The following is a 23,658-nucleotide window of genomic DNA, read 5'->3' on the forward strand; positions in this document are numbered from 1 at the left end:
AACTTGGATGTGTCCACATAATTGACCACATAGCTTGTCTGCGCTTGTGTGCTAGAAATGGCTACCTATAATTTTTTATGGGGAGTTAACCGTAACCCTAACCCTAACCCTAATCCTTTTATGGGGAGTTAGTGAGTGACATTGGGAGTTATATGGACTAGCAAAAAGAGCTGAAAGCTTATTTTATACTTAATTTCATCTTTTATTCATGACCATGTCATCACCTTGGCAGTTCAGCAGGTAGTGTTTTATGTGATTATCAAGACTCAAGTGTAGTTCTTTGTTGTCAGAGTCCCAAAGGAGCTAGGAGACCAGATCATAGTTCACATAGAAACATCAAAAGGATCTTTTGCTCTCATTTTGACGCATCTCAACTCATGAGTATGAAAGAAAAGGGCAGTTGGGAGAGTGATGCAAGGTCCTGATGTAGCCAGTGTATTTACCAAGGGTCAGTGAAGGCTAGCATGTAGTGACTGATGGGGTCAGCCAACACTTATGTGCAGCATATACACAAGTTCACACACACACACACACACAACACACACACACACACACACACACATTAAGAAATACACACTTCTTCTAAAAGCCAGATAGCTGTCAAGCTTCTGATGCAGTAAGTCAAAGGCAAAGGAGGATTTCAAACATTAGCATTCCTCCATAATTCCTCCTAATCCAAACACTAACATAACAGTAGGAAGTTCAATCTAATTGAGGAGGGGATGAAAGCCAAGGATATCCTGTGTGGGAAAAGATATCTGGATTAATTAGTATTGTTATGGTGGTGTATGTGTGCGTTTGGTTGTACAGCTATTTGTACGTGTGTGCCAAAATGTGTCTATAACAGTATATGTGCTTGGACGTGTGTTTGTGTAGTTGACAGAGTGTGAGAGGGTAATTGTTACTGCATTATATCCTATACGTGGAGCCGCCACCTCATCAGCGAATGTTGAGTGTCGTAAGAAGCATGTTTGATTGGATTTTCCTGTTTTAATCACTCTGCCTCTATTTTTGTGCGGCCTTGCTAATTACAAGGACGGATTAAATTTGAATGTCAACATGTTAAAGGCATGCAATCACGGCCATAAACACATAGAGGGGAATCTGGAGGCATCATTTTAAATGAACCAACTGCATGTGAGTGCTTCTGTGTACTTCTATCTTTGTGAGGACTTGGTGGATCTCTTTGTGGGATTATGTTGATGTGTCAACACGCATATGAACTTGTGCTTCTGCATTTTGTGTGGAAACTTTATAGTAAAAGTAAAAACACTTGAGACAGAAATAAAAACATATGCCACATATAGACAGGGGATAATGGGTAATTTGATATTTCTAATTTAGGAAACTGATTCAGGAAATTGTTTCTGTGTGGAGTTTTCTAACTCATGAGAACATACAAACACACAAAAGGCCATGACCCATACATATTTAAACCCTGGACCTCCTGCAACTGCCCACACAATAAAAATTACAGCACTGGTTGTCTGTTCCGTGTTTTAGGCTTTCCTGACAAGCAAACTCTTGCATTTTGGAGAGTAATTACTGTCCTCTGTAGGCGGCAAATGTGGAAGTAGCATGATAAGTAAAAAAAAAAAGCATGTGATCAGGTCAACTTCCTGTTTTGTAGCAACAGTCAACACTGTTGACACATTGTTTGTTTCAACAATGACAGCCATATTTTCCAAAACCTTAATCATAACAACATTACCTTAACCAAGCAGTTTTAACATCCTAAACATGACCAGAAGATCGAAAAAGTACACGCACACTGCTATCTTGTTCCCGGTTCTTCTTTAACTCGTCGTGGACATGCCAACGTTTCAACCACCACGTTTCCTCAGGTTAAGATTTGGGTGTGAGCTCGCTTGTATACATAGATGAGATTTGATGACATATTATACATCATTTGTGAATTCTTTTGTGCAGTTTATTGTCCCCAAAAATGTGAGGATGTGTGTATGCCTCCTGCTGATTGCCTAAACTTAACCAGACCATAACTGTAGAGGTTGCATATCAGAAAATGTTAAAATGAACTTTTGGAAGAAGCTTTTGGCTTGTTGACCCCGTTGCATGGCCATGAAGCAGGCATAAGGGTAATTTAAACTGAACCAGAAAGTATGTAATATTGAGCCACAGCACTATGATTGAGTTGGTTAAGTTGGTTTATAAAAAATCAAGCATGTATTAAAGTTGTATTGAATATGGTGCACGGTGATTGCTGGACTAGCTAATGTGAGGCATTTCAGACACTTTTAGTCTATATAGAACTAGGCTGAGAAAATAGTAATTGAAAATCTTTCACAAAATAACTACTAGAACTATCATAATATATTACTGGTTCAAGTGCAATAGTGCAGCCAACAACGTGGACTTGTACAGTAGTCTTGCAAATCAAAGGTAAGCGTAACATGAACATGCTCTCTATTCTGTAACGTATCATTTAACTGTGAGTATATGCATGCAATTATGAGCACATAAGAATGTACTGTATGTCCCCAGTGTCCTCCTCATGCTTCCCACATATTCCTGTAGAGTGATGTTCCACTCCATTAGAGGGGGATGAGTGCGATTGACTGAGGAACATATGCACAATAAGCCTGGGCTTTCCGCTATATCTTTTCATCCTTCTCTGAAAAAGTGAGGAATATTAATATTTAGAATGATTGTTGCCTAGCCCTGGAGGCGCTTTCAGAGAAGCGCAGCACGTCGGCAACCGTCAATTTAGTGTGTTGTTAGCCTGCATCTTGGGTGCTAATGTTCCCCCACAGTTTATTGCTCGGTGAAATGGCTCCATTAGTGTCGAAACCCACAGTAATGGCATGCAGATGGGCCGTCATGCGCTAAGAGTTGTGAGAGGAAATGCTGACTGACAGGAAGGAAGTCAAAATGTCTACCTGTTTTCATAATGTGTGTGTGTGTTTGTGTACGTATGAAGAAAATGTACCATCTTTGCCAGCATCTGTATGCGTGTGTGCATGTGTGTGTCTGACAGTGTGTTTTAAAGTTTGTGAGTGTGTGTATGTACAGGAGGGAGAGAATAAGTTTGTGTGTGTTTATGTGTTTGTGCAGTCTTGTCCCTGGGGATGGCAGGCGGTTTAGAGACGTGTTTATTTCTATTCAGCTGTTACACTGTGCTGCTCCTTGGGGGTCTTATAGAAGCGATGAAGCAGTGAGGGGGGTGGGTTGTGATGACAGTGGGAAATGGCCGCTACTCCATGCTACAAATTGCTCTGCTGGCTAGAAGAAGTTGGTTAGCAGTGGCCCGCAGGAACTCTGAACTTTCAAACTCAGTGTGCATATTACAACTACCATGATGGGAAATACATCCAGCCCCTCTGCGACAGCATGTGGATGAAAAAAAAAGACATAAACACGGTTTCTGGTTAATGATGCAACCCTTCTTCTGGGACTAAGGGACAAATATCGTCTTAGCTTAACATTTTGTAGCTTTATATAGAGAAAATAACTGAACAAACTGAAAAGAAAATATTGCAATATACAGTACTAGTCAAAAGTTTGGACACACCTTCCCATTCACTTGAGTGAGAAAGTGTGTCCAAACTTATGACTGGTACTGTATGTCCAATGGATGTTGTTTTTTTTAGAGCTGTTTTTTAATTTCACTGACACATCAAAATATGAAATAACTCCATCATGACAATTGGTTCACACACCAGTAAACAGAAAGAACATACTATGGGATTATAGATAATTATTGGGTCGCAGCAGTAGTTAAGCTGTTGTCAGATGGCCCAACATATTTCACAGCAATCCATCCAATAGTTGTCAAAACATCTCACTCAAAACCACAAATGTCAGCCTGCTGCTGGAGGAAAAATCAGGGGATCACCAAAGTCGTAAGGATACATAGTCTGGGAGCCATGAATGTCTGTGCTAATCTGCTTAGTGGAAGTTGACATATTTGAATGGATAACTTGGTTGGACCTGCTGGTGGTGCTAGAAGAAAAGTCAGGGGGATCACAGTAGGATTTACCCTCTTGGCACCATGAATATCTGTTGAAAACCAGCCAATGGTTGTTGAGACATTTCAGTCTGGACCAAAGTGGTGAAGTGACCAACAAACCGACATTGCCATCCTTACAGCTACGCCGCTAGTATGCCTAAAAACACAAGAAGAAAAAATACCATTTGCTACTGAAGTGTTTCCAGGTTAGGATTGATTATTTAAAATCCTGTATTTTGCTATTATGTATTAGTTTACTTGTAAGTAAGGTGTTAAAAAGCCATATGAAATGTTAGCAAACATCTTGCAAGTGAAATGTATTTTGAGCCAATAGGCAGCAGCTTGATTGTACCATTTTGTAATGCAAATAGTGGTTTGATCACATATTCTGATCCTAATGGAGATCACAATGGACTGCTACAGTTTTTAGCTGATGATTTCAGTCTTCAGGCTTGTAAAATTGGAACAGTAGTACCTCAAGCTATAAATCAGGGGAAACCACCTTCTGAAAGTTTCCTTTGTTTATGTTAGAAAAATACAGTTTGTGTGAAAGTACTGACATCTTTAACATGCCTCCCATAGCTTTTCAGTAGGTGGTCTTCCTGGCAACTGAGCTAAGTTGAACATATAACTGTGGCGCTGTGATCACAAGAATGGCAAGAGAGCAAGTCAAGTTTGCACATGGACACAAATTACGCAAAACTGTTGTATATTGGTGCAACATTAGTTTTATAGAGCCAAAATATGATGTCCTCCAAAGTTTGATTTAACGTGTTGATTTCTGGTGTTCAATAAAAAAAGATATTTGACTATAACCCTCATAATGCAGCAATGTAAGAACATTTTTCTCTCAGCTACTTCCTCATAAACATTTTGCTTGCACAAGCACGTAGTGAAATGTACAAATACACACACACAGTGCTGTGTAACTCAATGGGCGCAGGTGCTCCTTGTTGTCCTGATGGACCACCCCTGTCTCTCTCTACCTCTCAGCCACTACATTCACATCCTGTGTGCTGGTAAATAACAGCAATCGGCCATTTTTAGTCAGCAGGTGGCTAGTTGTTGGAGAGGGTGTGTTCTATGTCCAAACACACTGTTGAAACAATCTTCCATCTTCACTTTTGAGAGAGTGGGAGTCCAGTTGGTGGTGGTGTGAAGCACAGTATTGTGGGTAAATGTCACTGAGAGCCTTCTGTGCCATATCTGACTAAGTGAACAAAAAAAATAGCACATCCACCACTTTTTCTGCTCTAACAAAAGACAGAAAGCAAGATGATTGAAGGCCAGGAGAGGGATGCTGCAGCAGAATATGAATGGGGAGTATCCATGTCATTTTTTGTACTCATATATGTAACCATTGTGAAACTATTACATTCATTTTCTAAATGTTTTTGAACCAAACAAACTTGCCTCTGGAAAGATACTGTACAGTATTTATCTATGTTTCGTGAGCACATAGTGACACTAAGGATAAGTGCTGACTGTTTCAGACATACAGCTATCTTCCTATTTTTGCGTCTATGCCATTAGCCTCACATACATCACAGCTAAACTGCTCTTAGTATCTGAACCCTGTCAGATTGAAATGAAAGGATTGTGAAGATTGGCTGTATTTAGTGGGATAACAAGTAACACTTGGCCTCCTCCTAAATCTCTCTTACTTTTTAAGTCAGATTTGACAAACACTCTTAACTGCACACTTGTCATAAATTACTCATTTTAACTTGATGCCTGCCACATGTACATGATGAGATGCATATTCATAAAATGCAATCCTTTGCATAAACAATGCCACCAAATGGCTTTATATAGTAATGCTACTGTTCCACCCCATTTGTTGGCAACTCTCAGAATGTCACCCAAAAATAAAAAGAAGAACTTAACACTGTGGAGCTTAAATGCAGTAGAAATGTGTAGCAGAAACAAGCTGTAAACACCATATTGAAATATTACCTCCTTTGAGTTGACATGGCGAATGTCTTATTAAACAGTTGCATATTTACACATCCAAAAGACACAACCCAACATTAGCATTAATTTGTGTTTCTGGCCACTTGTTGAATGTAAGTCCAATACTCAGATTTTAGCTCTATTTTGGTCTCCACCCATTCTTGACGGAAATATCTGGCTCTTAAGTAGCCAAATCTGTGACCTCAGCACTCCATACGTATGTTACTCCATGATTCGTGATGCTTCCTAGGTTGTTGTATTGTATTTATTGGGACAATGTACAGTTTTAAACATAAATGTTAACATTTGATGCACTGCACCAGAGTTAGCTTCAAGCTAATTTTAGTCTGCAGTCCCTTACAATTAAAACATGTAACAGCACAATAACAAACAGTACAAAGCAAAAAACACACAGGACACATTAAACAAAATACAAAGCTACACACAATAGGTCATGTTATGTCTTTACCTGTTATCCTGCAGAAGGTTGTATCTTCAAAGGCATTTTTGTACAGAATGCTGAAGTCAATAATGAGCTGGTCTGCCATGTTAATCAGCTGGCAGCTAACTTTGTCTGCCATTTGATGCTGGGCAGTAGTGTAGTGTGTTTATCTGAGCTTTTTTTGATGAAAACAGCTGTCTGCTGGACCTGGAAACAAGGTTGATGAGAGCGATGAGAGTGAAATAGACTGTAAAGTTATGGAAGATAAAACCAAAACTGCAGAGTCAGGTAATAAGTCTCTGTGGGTTCATCACTAAGAGTGATCTCTTTCACATACTAGCCCTGTGATCCACTGTTTATATACAAATGCTGCTTATAGTCACTTTAAAGTCCTTCAAACCAATGAGCAGAAAAAAATTAACAAATTTAGCAGTATCAGTAGCATGTATTAGTCAATGCTGTATCATCACAGAGCATGACAGAAATAAAAAAGGAAAAGTTCAATGTAAAGTCAGATGGCAAAAAAAAAATGTCTTGCTTAAGCAAAACTGTCCATGACTTAGATGGGTGGTGGCTGAGTGGATGTGAAAGTCTGGGAAGAATGACACTTCCCATTACAGGAAATGTTACTCTGTAGGTTGCAACAGAGGATGAGGACCCTGAGAAAGCTATTGAAGAGTGAGAATTTTCTACTCAACTGTATTGAAGGTTATGACAAAATACTTGTCCCAACACAATCTAATTATTAAGTCAAACATGTGTGTTACCCTGTTGAAGAGAGGCAGACTGCTATGACTTGTATCATGTATAAACCAACAATTAAACTCATCTTTGCTAGATCACAAATCAATTGAATAGCTGTTATTTCAGCTGCTCTCCTAAAGGTCTCCTTGGATGTCGTGAAGGCTTAAACCCAGATCCTCCCAGTTTGAAGGATGCTCTCTTAACTGCTTCAAGTGTGACATTTTAGCTAACATCTAAAGTTTTCTCTGGAATTCAAATGAGAAGCTTTTGGTTCAAGCAGGAAGACAATTATCATTTTAATTTTCTCATCACACCCGTTCTCCACCTCCCAATTACTACTGAGTGAACTCACTAAGTTATGTGCATGTACTTTTCTGTCAACCATGATTAACCAAGCCAAAGGGTATTTAAACTCTCTTACCATGTTGTGTCTCTTTCATTACTTCTTCACCACTCCACCTTGTCAAGTCCCTCGAGGCTCCCCTATGCTTTTGCTGCTATGATTGTTGGGTATGATAGTCCTGTGATTAAAATGTGCCAAAATGTGTGTGAATTCTATGACATCTTTGGTGGTAGGTGCATTTTTGAGCTGCATTTGACAGAGATCACTCGCCTGAATCACTCCTATTTTATATAAAAAGGTAATAGATGGTGGAAAACATACTTATTTATGTCAAAATATGAAGGGTTATTTACGGCCTTAATGCAACAGTTGGAATACATCTGTGACCAGTCAGACTGCACGACTGAGACCAAACCGTTGCATTAAATAAACTGAATCATGCACATTTTTGACCCCACTGAATGCTAGAATCATCAAAACATGCTCCAGCTTGGCGAGCCAGCGAGGAGTGCTGATCCCCGCCAGCTCTCCCAGTCTGTCTCACTGGCTGCAGGCCCAGAGGGCAGAGCACAGGGATGGATGGGCCTGTCGCCGGGTCTCTGCTGCCCAGATGGCTCGCTCTGTCAGCGGGCTCAATGCCAGGAGGGGTGGCACCCTGACGTCAGGCCATGATTGGATACGCCAACCTTCATTTACCTCCCCCCCAACACCTGTGGACTGCGTGGAGAAATGAAGGGGTGGTGGTACTGGAGCTCAGCCGAGTGTGTGTATGTGTGTTCATGTACTTGTATCCTTTTGAGAGGCAATCTCAGTTTTACATGTGCAGCAGGAGGATATTCATTGCATACTGAGGGTCATTTTGGCTATTTTCAACCTTTTTTATTTAGGAACTTTTTGTTTGTGTTAAAGTTACATTTGGAACTGGGTTTAGGCTAGTACAAGGGTTAAGTTTTACTAATATTAATTTAGAATAAGGACTGGGGTTTTTGTAAAAATCAGAGTAACTCTACAACAAAACATACAGCAGTTTTTAGATACTGGACACTCACTTCCAGAACAAAACTCCTCCCATCAATAAGGCTGTTCACTTGTTCACTCTTCATGTTTGAAGATTTGTGAACTTTGACTTGGCAGAATAACTGGTTTAAAGAAACATACAAGTTTTTGTGTATTTATGTTCAAAACTTTATTTAAAAGGAATAGTTTGACATTTTAGAATATATTATTTGCTTTCTTGCTGACAGTTTGATGAGAAGATTGATGACACTCTCATATGGGAACAAATAACAAACAAAAAGCTACAACCAGCAGCTGGTTAGCTTAGCTTAGCACAAAAACTGGAAACAGCTAGCCTGGCTTTGTCCAAAGATTACAAAATCCACCTACCAGCAGCACTTAAGTTTTTACTATAACTATTTCTTTGCAGGGCACAATAACTTCCTTGAGGCACTGTGATGACACAACTCTAGGAAGTGAGTGCTGGTGCTAAGCTATGCTAACTGGCTGCCAGCAGTAGTCATCTTAACCATACAAATATATGCAAGTGATATTGATATGGTGAACCATTTATAAAAGCATGCTATGGTTCTGATTTTTTATTGTGTTTATTTCCAGCCTTCTGGGCATCAACAACTAGTTTTATTTTTTCAAAGATGCATTGTACATGCTGATCAATATCAAGTCTGCATCACCACTCTACAAAAATGTGACTTGAACTACAATGAAAGCAGATGAGTTGACTGAAGGGTTATCTTACTTGAGATTTAGCTAGTTGATTATCACCCTGTACTATATGTAAATGAATGGAAACCAGTTGTTTCCAAGAGGGTGTACAATTTTTAAATATGTTAGACACTTAAAGTGGTCAATAGTAATGTAATCTACAAAGGTCATTATAAATGGCCAAAAACATATAATAGCCAGGGCTATATAAAAATACTTTACAGCACATGATTTGATCCTATGACTGGATACACTGAATTAATTGGTTCAATTCAGGATTATTGGTTAATACATATTTCCCTGTTTGTGACAAGAAGTCACTCACTGGGAACAGAGCAGCCGTGACCAGACATTCAATTCAAGCAAACTCCTCTACTTAAGCTGATAATCATATCACAGAATTATCAGGAATTATGCCCCAACCACACAAATCCATTTAGAAAGCAATTCTCTGTTTGGTTGTAATTTTTGATAAAGCTCTTAGTGGTGTCATTGTTTACCACACAAATCTCCCATTTACCACAAGTCCGTCTAGACTCTAGCACAAAGTCATTTGAGTGAACCAAATAAAAGTGGATTTAAGTCCTCAGGCATTATACTGCAGAAAATTTGTGTTGTGAAATTACTTTCTCTATTCCAACAATAGGAATGGCAGCCCTAACTCATGGACCATGTAATTTAACTGCCTCAGCTGTCAATGCTCTGAGTTTGAAATCTTGGATGAATTGTTAAATTGTACAGTTCTACACAGCGCTCTTTGCTTTTTGGATTGGGTGCGGCACCTCCAATATGTGCCGTAAGCTTCCTCAGATACCCGCTCGCTCACACTGCTAACAGAATGGAGCCAAAAATATGACGACCAAAGTGTTCTTGCCACTGTGTAATGATTACTTCTTAGACTCCATTAGGAACCAAAACACTCAGGCGAAAATAAAATAAGCTCCTTTCTGTGTCTCTGGTGATTTTGCCTGGCTCACTTCTGAAATGTTAACAACCCCCTCATGCTTCATAGGCTTCTCATGTGCGTTCAAAAGCAGGTGTCCTTTGACCCGTCCCCCACATCCACCTGAAGTGCGCACTTGTGTGAGGAAAAACATCAGTGTTGCGGATTTTACTCTCTTGGCAGCTGATGAAAGTGTTGTGGAGAGTCTCATGCGTCTTTTATGCGTTTTTAGTGTGTTTCAGCTTATGTATGTGTGTCTATACGTATATGTGTATCTGTATTTGTATGTGTTTGAGCACCAGCGGACTCTGGGACAGGGCTTTGGGATCAATAAACAGGAACTAGCTTTCATCTGTCACGGTAGAATAAATCTCCTGCCGGATGGGAGCAGAGAGCAAAGGGCACATTGCTGACCTCAAGTCTGTCCAGAGAGCTGCCATCTTGTGAGGACATTTTTATTTTTTGCAATATCAACCATTTGCTGGCAATTTAACAAAATGAGCCTTCATGTTCTTTCACAGAAATGACAGGGACAGCAATTTTTACAAATCATCGCAATTTTGCAGCAGTAGAGGGCTAAATTTCATTTTCAGAGCAGAATAGCACCAGGTGTATATGTGCGCTGGTGTCTGTGGTTTGTGAATGAATTACTGTCCTGTAAGCAGTCAATCCCGCATTCAGTCTCTGCTGTTGTGTCCAATAAAAGCCATTTGTTCAACTGAAGAGTCCTTGAGCAAGCAATCCCCACCTGCTCACTCCCTGCAGGCTGCTCTGGCTAAGAGTCAGCTAATCTCTAATTTAACACAGATAGAGTGGAAAAAATATGAATACAATATGTGGTGTGTGTGTGTGTGTATGTGTGTGTGTGAGAGAATCGGATTTAGTTGAAGATGAATGTGTCGATATCTCTTATCAGCCTAAAGTTACAGCCATACTGATCTGGTGTATTTTGCGTCATTTGTTATTGCTGTTTGTTCTACAAGGCTGACAATGCATCTGTTTCTCCCAGATTTGTGTCAGTTTGAAGAAATTGAACTTCAAGATGATGGATACATGTCAGATTTATCATCCTGTATCACCATTTAGCCAACAGAATTGAGGAGGCGTTCCATGTTTTTGAAGAGGCTACACACCAAATGTCACATTCAAACTGAGACAAAAAGGAGACAGAAAGCTACATTCTTGTTGAAATTAGTCTGTTCAGTGAGAGATCAAACTACATCACAACAAGAATAATGCCAGGTTCAGACTACACAATATCAGCCTGATAGAGGACTGAAAATAGGTATTGGGTGCAAAAACTGATTGCTTTATCCCGTGTAGTGTATCATAGTGAGATGTTGCGATGAGATGATGAAATGAGATAAACTTTAATGTCCCGAAGGCAATTTGTCTTGGGCAAAAGTGCTACGCAGAGCTGCAGTCAAGCAATACATGACAATACAATACATGGACAAAAACATAAACAAAATGATGCTGTATCTGGGACATCTCACAATGTCCCGAAAAAAGTTATTACTTTTAACCTTCTTTTGGGTTTTGCGACAACTTCCACGTGTTCCATGATGTTGACCAATAGGTGCACTTCCACGCATAACTGTAAACATGCCTCTTGGCCAAGTCATGGCAAGAATTTATGACTCTATAATTGTCTAATTTGACATAGTGACAATTTATCAGACAAAAATATTGTGTGGTGTGAACCTGGCATTAGAGTCTACAGCCTTGCAAGTAGCTCTGTAGCAAGTTTAATGCTAACGTCAGCAGCTAACAATGACAGTGCTAGCATGCTGTTTAGCAAGTAATAATTACCATGTTCACCATCTTAGTTTAGCGTGTTAGCATGCTAACATTTGCTAATAAGCACTAAACACAAAGTACAGCTGATGGATGTGTCATTAGTTTTGTGTATACTTCATCATAAACCAAAGTACAGGACAATATGAACTTTTGACCTCGTAATGCTGCTAGATGAAAACTTAATGGATCACCAAAGTTATTACATTGAATCCTGACAGAAACATGAATGTCTGTACCAAATTTAGGGCATTAAAGACCAAAAGGTCAACTTGCTGGTGGCGCTAGAGGCAAAGTCAGGGGACCACCAAAGTCATTAGGATTCATCCTCTTGGGACCATGAATGTCTGCACAACATTTCATTGCAATCCACCCAATAGTTGTTGAGATATTTTTGTCTGAACTAAAGTTGAACCGACCAATTGACCGTTAGCATGGCTAAAAACATGACACTGATTGAGATGACTTCTGTTATCCCTAAAGCATGACAGAGCAACGGGCTGGAGAGCAGTGATGTAGTTTAATGTTACTTTCTGTGAACTGATTTCTGAGTGCATAAGGTCAAAACGTTTTCAGAGAATAAGAGTTGTATCTCACTGCTATATAGAAAAAAATGCATGAAAAGTTGTTTGTGCAAGTCCAGCATTTTAAGTACTAAGAACAGCTAACACAGCATACTAAACACTATAACACTCTGCAGTCATTAGATAAAATCAACATTTATTATAAAAATACAACCAATCATATCACAGTCATGGTGTTCAGTACGGTCATTCATTAGAATTCAACACAGGAACAAGTCAAAGAATGTGATGTTCCCCCAATTCATACAGCAAATGTGCTCTAAAACAAATTCACACATACACAAAAAAAGATAAAGAACAATGTGATTGAGCTTGGCTACCATGAGGATATAAAAATAGATAAGGACATAAGGTTCCTTCTCAGACAGGAAATGAAGGAGATGGACTGAGTCATCTTTCACACATCACACTCATTATCCATTCCTCTCAGACGCCCCCTCCTCCCTCCATCACATGCTGACTTTTTGGAAAAGAGACAGAATCCGTCAGTGTGAAATGAGGTCAGCGAATGCGTCGCTGATGGAAATTCACCTACAGTACCCACCAGACCACGGACGGACACACACACATACACAGAGAGGGAGTGCGTACGCTTTCTCTCGAACACTCGCAGTCGCCCTCCGAGACACACACACACACATACACACATACACACATACACACACACACACACACACACACACACACAGATGTGTTGCTAAAGGGTTGCCATGACAACTCTTACATTCCCAGTCGGTCAGGGTGAGTGTGAGAGTCTGTGTGTGTGTGTGGAGAGTGTAATCGAGTAGAGTCATTTAGGGCTCATGGATAAAGTAATTTTGTTGCAGAAATGTCCATTTGAAAGACAATTTCGGGACTGTGAGATTCCAAATAAGCCTGTGGCTATCAGGCTGTAACACAGTGAGGTTCCTTCAGCTATTATATGACTAACCAGTCAGAAAATACTATGTCCCCCTATTAATCACTAACAGATCACATCTCTATCATTATGTGTTATGAGCCTCACACCAGTCCTTTAGTTTGGTGTTTAACAACACAATCACATTTCATTTATTCAATGTTACTCGGAACTTCTTTATGTGCAGGGTGCGCTGCGAGGATCCCTGACATGTGCAGATAAGTTTGATTTAAAAGTGCTGCAACATAGATTTTCATTGCAAATCAGATCCAATGATGAAATATTTTCATCACAAAACATCACAGTGAGGGAAAACTGCAGGAAGTTTGATCTACGCTTTCATAAACAAGTTCACTAGAATGAACCAAATGGATATTACAACACTTACCCCACAGTAATTTAATGGTAATGAAGTAATGCAGAGTAATGGATTTCCTCTGATTTTTAAGTGAGTGAACCTCTGTTAGAGAGAAACACATTCAAGTGTAGCTATCAGTCAAACACAAATAAGCTCTGCTGTACTACCCAACAAAGGAAAAAGACGCTATAGTTATAATCCTTGAGATTTTCATGGTATCAAACCCCATGTTTAATATTATTTATTGTAATTTCTTTCTGAAATAGCCATTCAATGTATTTACATTCAATAATTATCTTTCTATATATTAGTTTTCGTAGTGGCAGAGTCCGCCACTCTTGCACTGGCTTTAAATTGCCTTCACACGCACAGGAGATTCACATGAAATAATGCAGCATGTAATCCAGCGTTACTGTTTGTAATTTTATCTCAAAGATATCAGCGTCACTCCCACAGTCATATCAGAGCTCGTCTGGGATTTTTTTTGACAGCGGACAGAAGGAGCAGCCACAGTGAGCTGAAATCTATATTCTTATAACTTTAAGTTTCAGTCAAAAACAAGATTGCCAGTTTTGTTATTATTAATATAGATTAAAAATGACCTCTCAAGTCAACTAATGCTGGTTTTATAATGGGGCCATAAACAGACAGGATCCCAAGCTCATCTGAGGTCAGCGGTCAGCTGACCCGGTCAAACAACATACCACATTAACCATAAAAACATACACACACACCCACACAGTGATGTGATTAGCTTGCATAGGATGGCCAACAAGGCATTAAATTGCAGCAACAGCAAACAGTAGAAATACCTACGACAACAAGAAATACTGACACCAAGAGCGAGAAAGTGGGGTATTACTAATTCAAAACAAGCCCTGTAGCTGCATTATTTTCTGGTAAAGGGCTTCTTTCTCTTCTTCTTCTGTGATAGATTTCATCTGGCACTGTTACTACAGTTATCTGCTGAAACAGGAGAAAGCTACATTATCACCAAACACAATGTACCCTGAAATCTAAACGAGGTTTTAAAGTTTTTGGGTGGAATCTTCAAAAAAAAAAAAAAAAAGAAAGATCAAATAATACATTTAAAGTTACACTGACAACATCTGACTACACAATAGCATTTTGTCTCGAACTTTAACACAGCACAGACAGACAGAGTGGGTGTCAGAGAGGATGTAATGCTACTTCAGATATGGGAGGACTGTGCGGGAAAGGTAGTGCTTCTCTACAAAAGAACCACTAGTTTTGTAACACATTCACTGATCTCTGTGTGCCCCTTTCATGGCTGGACCAGAGAAAATAAGATCCTTACTGACTTGAACAATGAGAGATGCTCCCAGGAAAACATTCAGTGGAGAGAGACACTTAACGAGTGTCAAATTAGATCTTTAAATTAGTTTTTTCACTGGTAGACCCGCAAGTTGATAAACAAATCCATCTCCAAAAAACCTTGTTGCCTCTGAGATGAGGGGCTCAAAACTGTAAAATCAAAACGAAACAATTCTCAAAAAAAAAAAAAAAAAAAAGCTCATCTCATCTCTAGTTTTCCCTCCATCCGTCGTCAGGCCTGCAGGAGTTTCCTGAGCTCCTCGTCCATGCCTCCCACCCTCAGCTGCTCCAGGCTGTGGTAGCGATGGACGACATCATCCGCAGTCACCACCACCACCCTGACGCCGTGAGTGTCCTCGCCCAGCTGGCAGCCGATGGCCGAGCTCACAACCATGTCTAGGCCACCGTGGCAACCTCCGGCGTTCCGGTGATAATGGCCGGAGAAGACGGCCTTCACCCCTGTGGCACATATGAGAGAGGAGGAAACAGGCAAAAAAAAAAAAAAGGTATGAGGACGCTCAAGTTGGTGCGGCAATGAAGAAACTACATAAAGCTTTAGTAACAAAAGCTTGAATTTGTTTTTTTTTTGTGGCCTGGTTTAGTTTGTCTCTGCTTACATCACAGATCTAAATTGGGATATCACTATAAATAAGCAACATGCTCTATAAAGTGCCATGTAATTTACACCACATCTGGCCTGTCTGTGCTTTATCTACCCTATTGTGTTTTAAAGCAAAACTAGCTGCTCACTTTCTTGGTTTCTGACAGATAAATGTGTATTTAGTTCTAATGCTAAGCTCACTTAGCTCACTTAGCATTAGCATAATATGATTATTAGTCACATCATATATGTATATGCAAGAGCAGTGCTGCAGAAGAATTTCATATCTACCAGACTAAACACAAATTCTTACGGGTAGAAAAGGAAAGGTAGGGAGTTAAAAGAAAAGAGGAAGTAAGACAGTAGAAAGGAGAGAAAGAAAGGGATGAAAAGAGGAGAACTGAGAGACATGGTGGGGAGGGAAGGAAGGGAGAAAGACAGAGAGGCAAAAAAAAAAGAAAGAGAAGGGTGGGGAGGAAAATGAAAGTGCCAAGAAACTAAAAAAGGAAAGAGACGGAGAGGAAGGAAGGAAGGAGGGGAGGGAGAAAGAAAGATAGAGATGAAAAGAGAAGACCTGAGAAACTAGAAAGGAGAGAGACGGAGAGGAGAGAAGGAAGGGAGGAAAGTAGGACGGAAGGAAAGGAAGGGAGACGGAAAGGAAAAGAGAAGGGTAAGGAGGAAAAAGAGAGCACTGAGAGAGAAAGAAAAAAAGAAAGGAGGAAAGAGCGAGCCTTCCACTTGTAGAATATTTTGAAAACTAAGGGAGCTTTCATTAGGGAGCCACGATTTTCAATTTATTTTCAATTACAAACAACATCATTAATAGAGTTGTGAGGTTCTGGCTCGGCCCTGCGGCAGTGATGCTGTCTCTACTGTGGGATGACTGTACGTTTCAAATGAAACGCTGAACAAGCCTCACATTGAATGAGGGGTGCAAAATGAGCTTTTTTTGCTGTGAGAAGGTGGTATTTGAGTGTCTGAATTTAATACCCTATTTTTGGGAAAACCAATTTGACTCTCTGGCAAGCTTGTGTCATTTTGGGCAATTTTCACTTGAACAAGAGGTAAATATAATGTAGAATGTGGGCTGAGGGAAAATATTTGAACGAGAGTTATGTCAGGATAGGCTGCTTAAAGATAAAATAGAAAGATAAAGGTATACCTATAGTATCTGTGTGCTTGCATGTTCAAATGTGCATGCATATGTATAGGTAAAGGGATTTTAAAATGAGTTTACTGCAGGCTTTTGGCAGAGAAAATGAGCTGCTCTATTTTCTAACAGCAAGTGTTTCCATGGAGGGAAGTCTGGCTGCTCGCTGCCTCGTCTCCAGAGAGACACCCAGCCCAAAAAGAAAAAAAAAAAGGATGAAAACTGGCAACAAAAGAGGATAAATTGCAGTCTGTGCATGAGAAAGACGTCGGTCTGTCCCAGAAATCTGCACAACAAAGACAAGTAAGATCCCTCCGAAAAACTCTTATGTATCCACTGCTGATACTACTTCGATGTCAGCGCCATGAAATTGCCCTGAATCAAGTCCCCCCACTCTGCATAATCAAACAGCACCAGAATACAAATGTGACCTAAATTTATATTAATATTTCCAGCTATGCGAGGCCAGCGGTTGCACATGTTGGACCATTAAATAATTAATCCGCCGTAGATGGAAATTGATGATTTAGGCCTGTATACCAGAGCTAAATTCATTTACAATCAGAACCTGGGGCAGCACTGTGTGAAGCCCACCCTCATGTGACTTGTGGGTGGGCCTGCAGCTATATCCTTATGGACCATAGATTTTATGAATCTGTTTGTGTTTGTGTGCCAGGAATAATAGCCTTTCAAATAACCTTGCCAATAGCTCTAAGTGAGTGTATGAACTGGCCAGGCTCAACACTGTCTGGTCACAAATATGTGTACATGTGTGTTTATGTACATGTGCGTCCTTGCTGATGTTTCTAGATGAGGGCTGAAAGGCCACAAATGCCCTTTACACCTCCAGGCCAAAGCATGTACTCATTATATTGTATGTGTGTGTGTGTGTGTGTGGTGCAATCCTTCCATGATAACAGACACCTAAGTGATTCTTATCTATCCTACGAGGAATTACGCAGCTCCATCTACAATATTTCAGACCCTGCGAATGAAAACAAAGCGAGGCAGCAACAGAAGTGTGAACCACGGAAAATGTTTGATGGGATCACCTGATGACTCAGCTAGAGACGCTGATTGTTGAAATGTTGGATTTGTTACAATAACCACATGAGGGCTATGACTTCTTTCTCACCTCAGGAAGATGAGGTAGTGGGAGGAAAAAGCTAAAACAGCAATAGTAAAGAAGTGATAGACAGAAATTAAGCCTGGAATAATAATGACGAATGAGCCAGTAGGGAAAAAAATCTTTTTGAAGCTGATATGGTGTTCTGAACCTCCTCTGAAGCTCCCAAAGATGCCATGATTAATCATGCCGCCAAATAAAGTGTGTGGGAGTGTGTAAGAGTGCATATGTATACATGTGTCAGTGCGTCTGAGTTCTGCCGCCACGTCTCTGATGATCCACATCCCACACACACACACACGCCGCTTGACACCACCACGCAGCAGCAGTGAGCTTCCCCCATATGTATATGACATATTTGTGATGCATCCATGTAGCCGATTGTGCTACATGTTTGTTGGCTGCAGTAGAACATCCATAGTAGGAGGCACTGTTACACACAGCATTAAAGGAGATAGTTTGACTTGTTTTTTATCTTGTAGTTTGACATTTTGGGAAATATGCTTATTAACTTTCTTCTTGAGAGTTAAATGAGAAGATCAGTCCACTCTAATATCTGTCCATTAAATATGGATCTACAGCAAGCAGCCAGTTAGCTTGGCTTAGCATAAAGACTGGAAACAGGGGGAAAAAGCTCCCCTTGCTCTATCTAAAGGTAACAAAATCCACCTACTAGCACATACAAAGTGTAAAAATGTGTGGGAATTTTTCTTGGTCATGTGCTATTAGGCAGATTTTCTTTCTTTCTTTCTTTCTTTTTACTGTGAACAGAACCAGGCTAGGTGTTTCCCCCTGTTTCAAGTCTTTATGCTATGCTAAGCTAACCAGCTGCTGACTGTAGCTTCATATTTAGTGTACAGACATGAGAGTAGTATCAATCTTCTCATCTAACTGTCAGAAAAAGAGTGAATAATCATATTTCCCCAAATATTGAGCTATTCCTTTAATAAAACATCAGCAAAATGTTAATATATCACACCTTTACAGAAAAGTAAATCAATCAGAACAGAGTGAGCGCAAAGGGGGGCAGAGGCTGAAATGAGGGGCTGCATAAAGGGCCATTATAAGATAAATAAGGAGTTATTTGAACTTTGAATCATGCAAAGCTACTCTAGTGGAGTACAAGAATAAAAATATTGAGCTGGAAATGAGCATAATAGGTCCCCTTTAATTTGGATGCACTCAAAGATCTGTACTTCACTACCATTTAAAATGTGTGTCTAAGCCAATCATAATTATCCTTTTTGCAACACAGGTTATCTAATAACTAGAACAACAGATTCTATTCTGTTCTATGAGAGATTCACCTCCTACTTTTCTCCACCGGGGCACAGCTGTCCTGGGAGAGATGCGCTTGGCTAACCTGTCTAATGTCTATCAGGCAGAATGGGATCTCTGTACGCTTGTCACAACACACTACAGGCTTTCTTTCAAGGTCTTAAGTATAGCTGAGAATTGAAGTGGACTGAACCAATCGACAATTTGTATGTCATGGAAATAAATCGGCTCTTATGGAGAAAAAACGATTTCATAGAAACAATTTAGCAAAGGACCAGTGATAACGACATGACCTGAATTCATTTGAGCACATCCCTTTCAGAGCAGCATCATTACGCAGGCTTTAGATGTTCGACCTCTCCACCTGGTCCCTTGTCTGCTAAAAACACACTGTGACAGAAAGCAGAGGGTCGGTCTGAGAAAGAAAAGCATTTTCAATCTCAAAAATGATTGTCTGTATGAAAAAAAGATAAACAACTGAAAAAAAAAGAAAATAGAATAAAAAAAAGAAAAAAAGTTGAGAAAGCTGTCCCCTTTGCAATGCCGACAGAAGATGAAGCTGACCTCTGAAATTGTCTTCCAGAAAATGAAGAGGGAAGGTGATCTTCCAAAGAGGGGGGGGGTATAAGCTGAGATTGCCTGCATGGAACTGAAAAATACACAAAATAAAGCTAAAAAAAAAAAAACAATTTAAAAAACCCCACTACTGTTTCAAAGGCAATAAAGAAGAGCAGCAGTCTTTTCTGTAGCATATACTATTGATTGGCAGTGACCCGTTCTAGACCAATACAGTGATGAGAGTTAAACCCACACTGGCAACCTTCTTCCTGACTAAGGTTGACTGCAGGTCAGACACTACTCAGGTTTTTTGTGATTGTCTGGTAAGGGATTTAGGCCTGTATGTACTCCTAGAAAGTTGTCTGGAATTGCCATGGTCTGACTCTGCTGTGATTTGAACGCTGAGATGAAAAGGGACATAGAGGATTTAGAACTGCAGCTGTTAGTCGATCGACGAAAAATTAATCGGCGACTATTTTTTTGTCATTTTTTGACAAAAAGCCAAACATTAGTTGGTTTCAACTTCTCAAATGTGGTAATTTAATGCTTTTCTTTGTAAAAGTGAACTGAATATCTTTGAGTTTTGCACTGTGGTTCAAACAAAAGAACATATATGAAGACGTCACCTTGGACTCTGAGAAATTATAAAAGTACATTTTTCACTATTTTCTGACATTTTAAAGACAAAATGACTAATCGTTGTCTACAGCCATAACAGAATTGATTACCCTGTAGATAACCACAAAAACTGGTTGGTCTGTGTGATTTGCATATGACACAAGACATCTACAGCCATGCTAGCGGCTCTGTGAGGGTGTACTTTGGCACAGTGGTGTAAACTGCTCACAATGACAATGCTAAAATGCAGATGTTTAGCAAGTACAACGTTTACTATGTTTACCATCTTAGTTTAGTGTGTTAGCACGAAGCACAAAGTACAGCTGGGGCTAACGGCAATGTCATTAGTTTTACAGTGATTTGATCATTAACCAAAGTATTGTACTCTTGTACTGTATATGTTGAGATATTTTGCAGTATAGGTGGATACTTTGACTTTGAAGTCAGGGGATTATCTTTAGGGATTCATCTTTGTGGAAATATACATTTTTGTACAAAATTACATGGCAACCCATCCAACAGTTGTTGACATATTTCAGGCGGGAGTAAGACTGCTGGACCCACCGACCAAAAGACCGAAACTGCCATCTGTAGAGCCATGCCACTAGCATTGCTATTGAAGCTTAGAGTTTGAAACTCCTACTTCAAAATGGCAAAATGGAAACTCCGCTCAAGCATGATGCAGCTCGGAAATGCTGCTTTATTCATCCCTGGTAGCTGGCCAGCAAGTAGTTCCACTGAAGACATTAGGGTTTTATTCAGGCTGAACTGCCAAGCTCATTCTTCTTTAACCACTAGGCGAATAAAGAACAAGGAATCTGCAGATACTTTCTCTCATGAATCATTATAGCAGCTGATTTCATGATGTGCCCACCTTCAACCTGAAAGGGCAAGTCATGAGTTTGAATAGCTGCTGTAGGTCTCTGCTGGAATGAAAACCAGAAAGCTCGTGGACTTAAATGCACTGCTGTCGGCTACTGCTGCCTCCAGGATAATGATAGCTGGCACCCTTCTGGGAAAATGGCCTTGATTTGACAATGATGAAACATGATACAAAACTTATATCATTTCGCTTTACTCCAATCAAAGTAGCACATATCACTTTCTGTACATTGTTATCCGAAGTGCCTCGCAGTACAATCAGCGTGGGTGGCCTTCCGGGACTTAAACCCTCAACTGTGGTAATGTTAGTGCCATGGCTGCAGTCATTGAGCCACATCAAGGATAAAATACCTCTCCTTACACTGACAATATCATACTAAACCCATTCAGCCATACATATATGGAACATATAACCTTGCTAAGTGTAAGTTTCTTGCTTTACCCACTGAGCTATAAGCAGACGGGAGGACGGCAATATCACATTCAGCAGAGGATTGTTTAGTCCAATTTCCCCCCCATTTTTGTCTCCACACCATGCTTTGCTGCATTCTTCCCTTTCCCAAACGCTTTACTTGCTGAGTGGGTACATGCACTCTCTGTGCTGATAATTCCACATCTTGTCTCGGTCTCTGCGGAAATCCCATTCACCTGTCAGCCTTGAAACAGTGCTGGTTCTTTTGTGCTTTTCTTTGTGATAAAGACTCCCATCTGGAGACTGGCCTTTGCTTTGACAGGCAGCGGGAAGGAGGGAAGAAGGGAGGGAGGGAGGGAGGGAGCGAGGGGGGTGTGTGTGTGTTAGAGTGCTCAGAAAATAACCAGAGAAATGAAAACATATTGAATGCAAACAGAGGAAAATTACCCGGAGTCAAATTGAATTCTAGTCAGGGTGGCAGAAAATGTACAGAAAGGAGAGGGGAACACCTTCCAATATGCGCCTGTATTTTGTTTATTGTGATTTTTATATGCTGCAGTCATCTGAACCATGTTGTCCTTAATTGCTGGATGTGTTTGAATATTCTGAAACACGTTTTACTATTTATATGCTAATATTGGCTGCCGACATACACTGCCAAATAAAGGAATAAAGGAAGTAACGAAGCATCTGTCCACATCTAATCATGTTTGATGTCTGGGTACCTTCCTTCAATCTACCCTCCCCTTCTTTCCCTTCCCACTCTCCATCATCTCCCTTTCATCTCTTGGTCACCGATTTGCAGGCTACAAGATTGGATTTGCTAATTGGGAGCTAAATTCCTATCTTTCCAATAAACTACTCCCTCTCAGTGATTTCCTCTAGGAGAAGCCATTTTCCCTCAGACCTTTCCTCCTTTTCTTCATTCCCTCTCTTTGACTCAAACTCTTAATGCAGTTCTGAACATAGCTGTCATCCGCACATCTGTGAGAATGGGCTGCGTAGGAGTGAACATACAACGTGTGCGCCTGTATTGAAGGGCGGTTGTCATTAAAGTGCAGGTCTGGGAAATAATTCATCATGAAATGGTGACTGTTGATAATTTGCATGACAGAGGGATACAAAATGATGTAGTGTGGTGAGGCATCTTGCAACCCCGGCTCCCCATAAATCACTCTCACCCATCAGTTATCGAGCAGCATCTCCTTCCTGTGTCCTCCAGTTACACACACACACACACACCTCCACAAAAAGGGGCTGGGAAATGAAAGAAGTCAGCATGTCATCTATTGCTCTTTTGGCCATTTGGTACTCAACATGGTACCTAATCATCCTGAATTCACCAAGCTATCAGTATGTTTCCCTGAGCACAACGGGCCTTGAAACAAATTAGGGGGAAGAGGCTTATATATTCCTTATGACACTGGAAGGAAATGGGATAGTTTAAGTTATATCACAATTACACATATGGCTTGATTCTATTTAAACATTTATAATAATAACCAGACTTTTGGTACAGATACCAAAACGATACTTTTTTTCTGAAACCGTACTTTGAGAAATATATATAACATTTCATTTTTTCATTTAACATTTAAAAGAACTTGAACTGACTAAAACTGTTTAAAATGGACAAAAGTTTGATGATCTATGTGATAGAAGAACATGTTAATATTAGGTATATGACAGTAGGGCTGTCACTTTTTATTTGAAATTCAAACTTTTGAATGTGGGAATAAAATTAAATATTTGAACTGTAATGACCTTCAACAAGCTGTCTTACTCTAGGACAAAAAATGTGAGGACTCACCTGCTAACTTGCCACCCAAGTGAGGCAGTGGAGGTACCACAAACAAAAAGAGCAGTGTCAACTGTACACCCTCGTCTGACTGCCTACCTTTCACCACGCTCAACCACAGGACTCTTGCCAGAAGCTCGTAAAAATGC

General features: G+C 40.1%; 1 protein-coding gene across 2 annotated transcripts in view; it reads right to left on the bottom strand.

Annotated features, from left to right (window-relative positions):
* Window positions 1-12,412: 12,412 nt before the first annotated feature.
* The window catches only part of cpped1 (calcineurin-like phosphoesterase domain containing 1), a 36,854-nt gene continuing 25,608 nt past the window's right edge, over window positions 12,413-23,658 (bottom strand). For both annotated transcript variants that reach the window (XM_067575995.1, XM_067575996.1), the window contains exon 6: window positions 12,413-15,545. In XM_067575995.1, coding sequence (XP_067432096.1) covers window positions 15,319-15,545 — 227 coding nt within the window. In that variant the 3' untranslated portion in view covers window positions 12,413-15,318. The remainder of the gene's footprint in view (window positions 15,546-23,658) is intronic.

The sequence above is a fragment of the Thunnus thynnus genome, chromosome 20, assembly GCF_963924715.1.
Source record: "Thunnus thynnus chromosome 20, fThuThy2.1, whole genome shotgun sequence".
Classification (NCBI taxonomy): domain Eukaryota; kingdom Metazoa; phylum Chordata; class Actinopteri; order Scombriformes; family Scombridae; genus Thunnus; species Thunnus thynnus.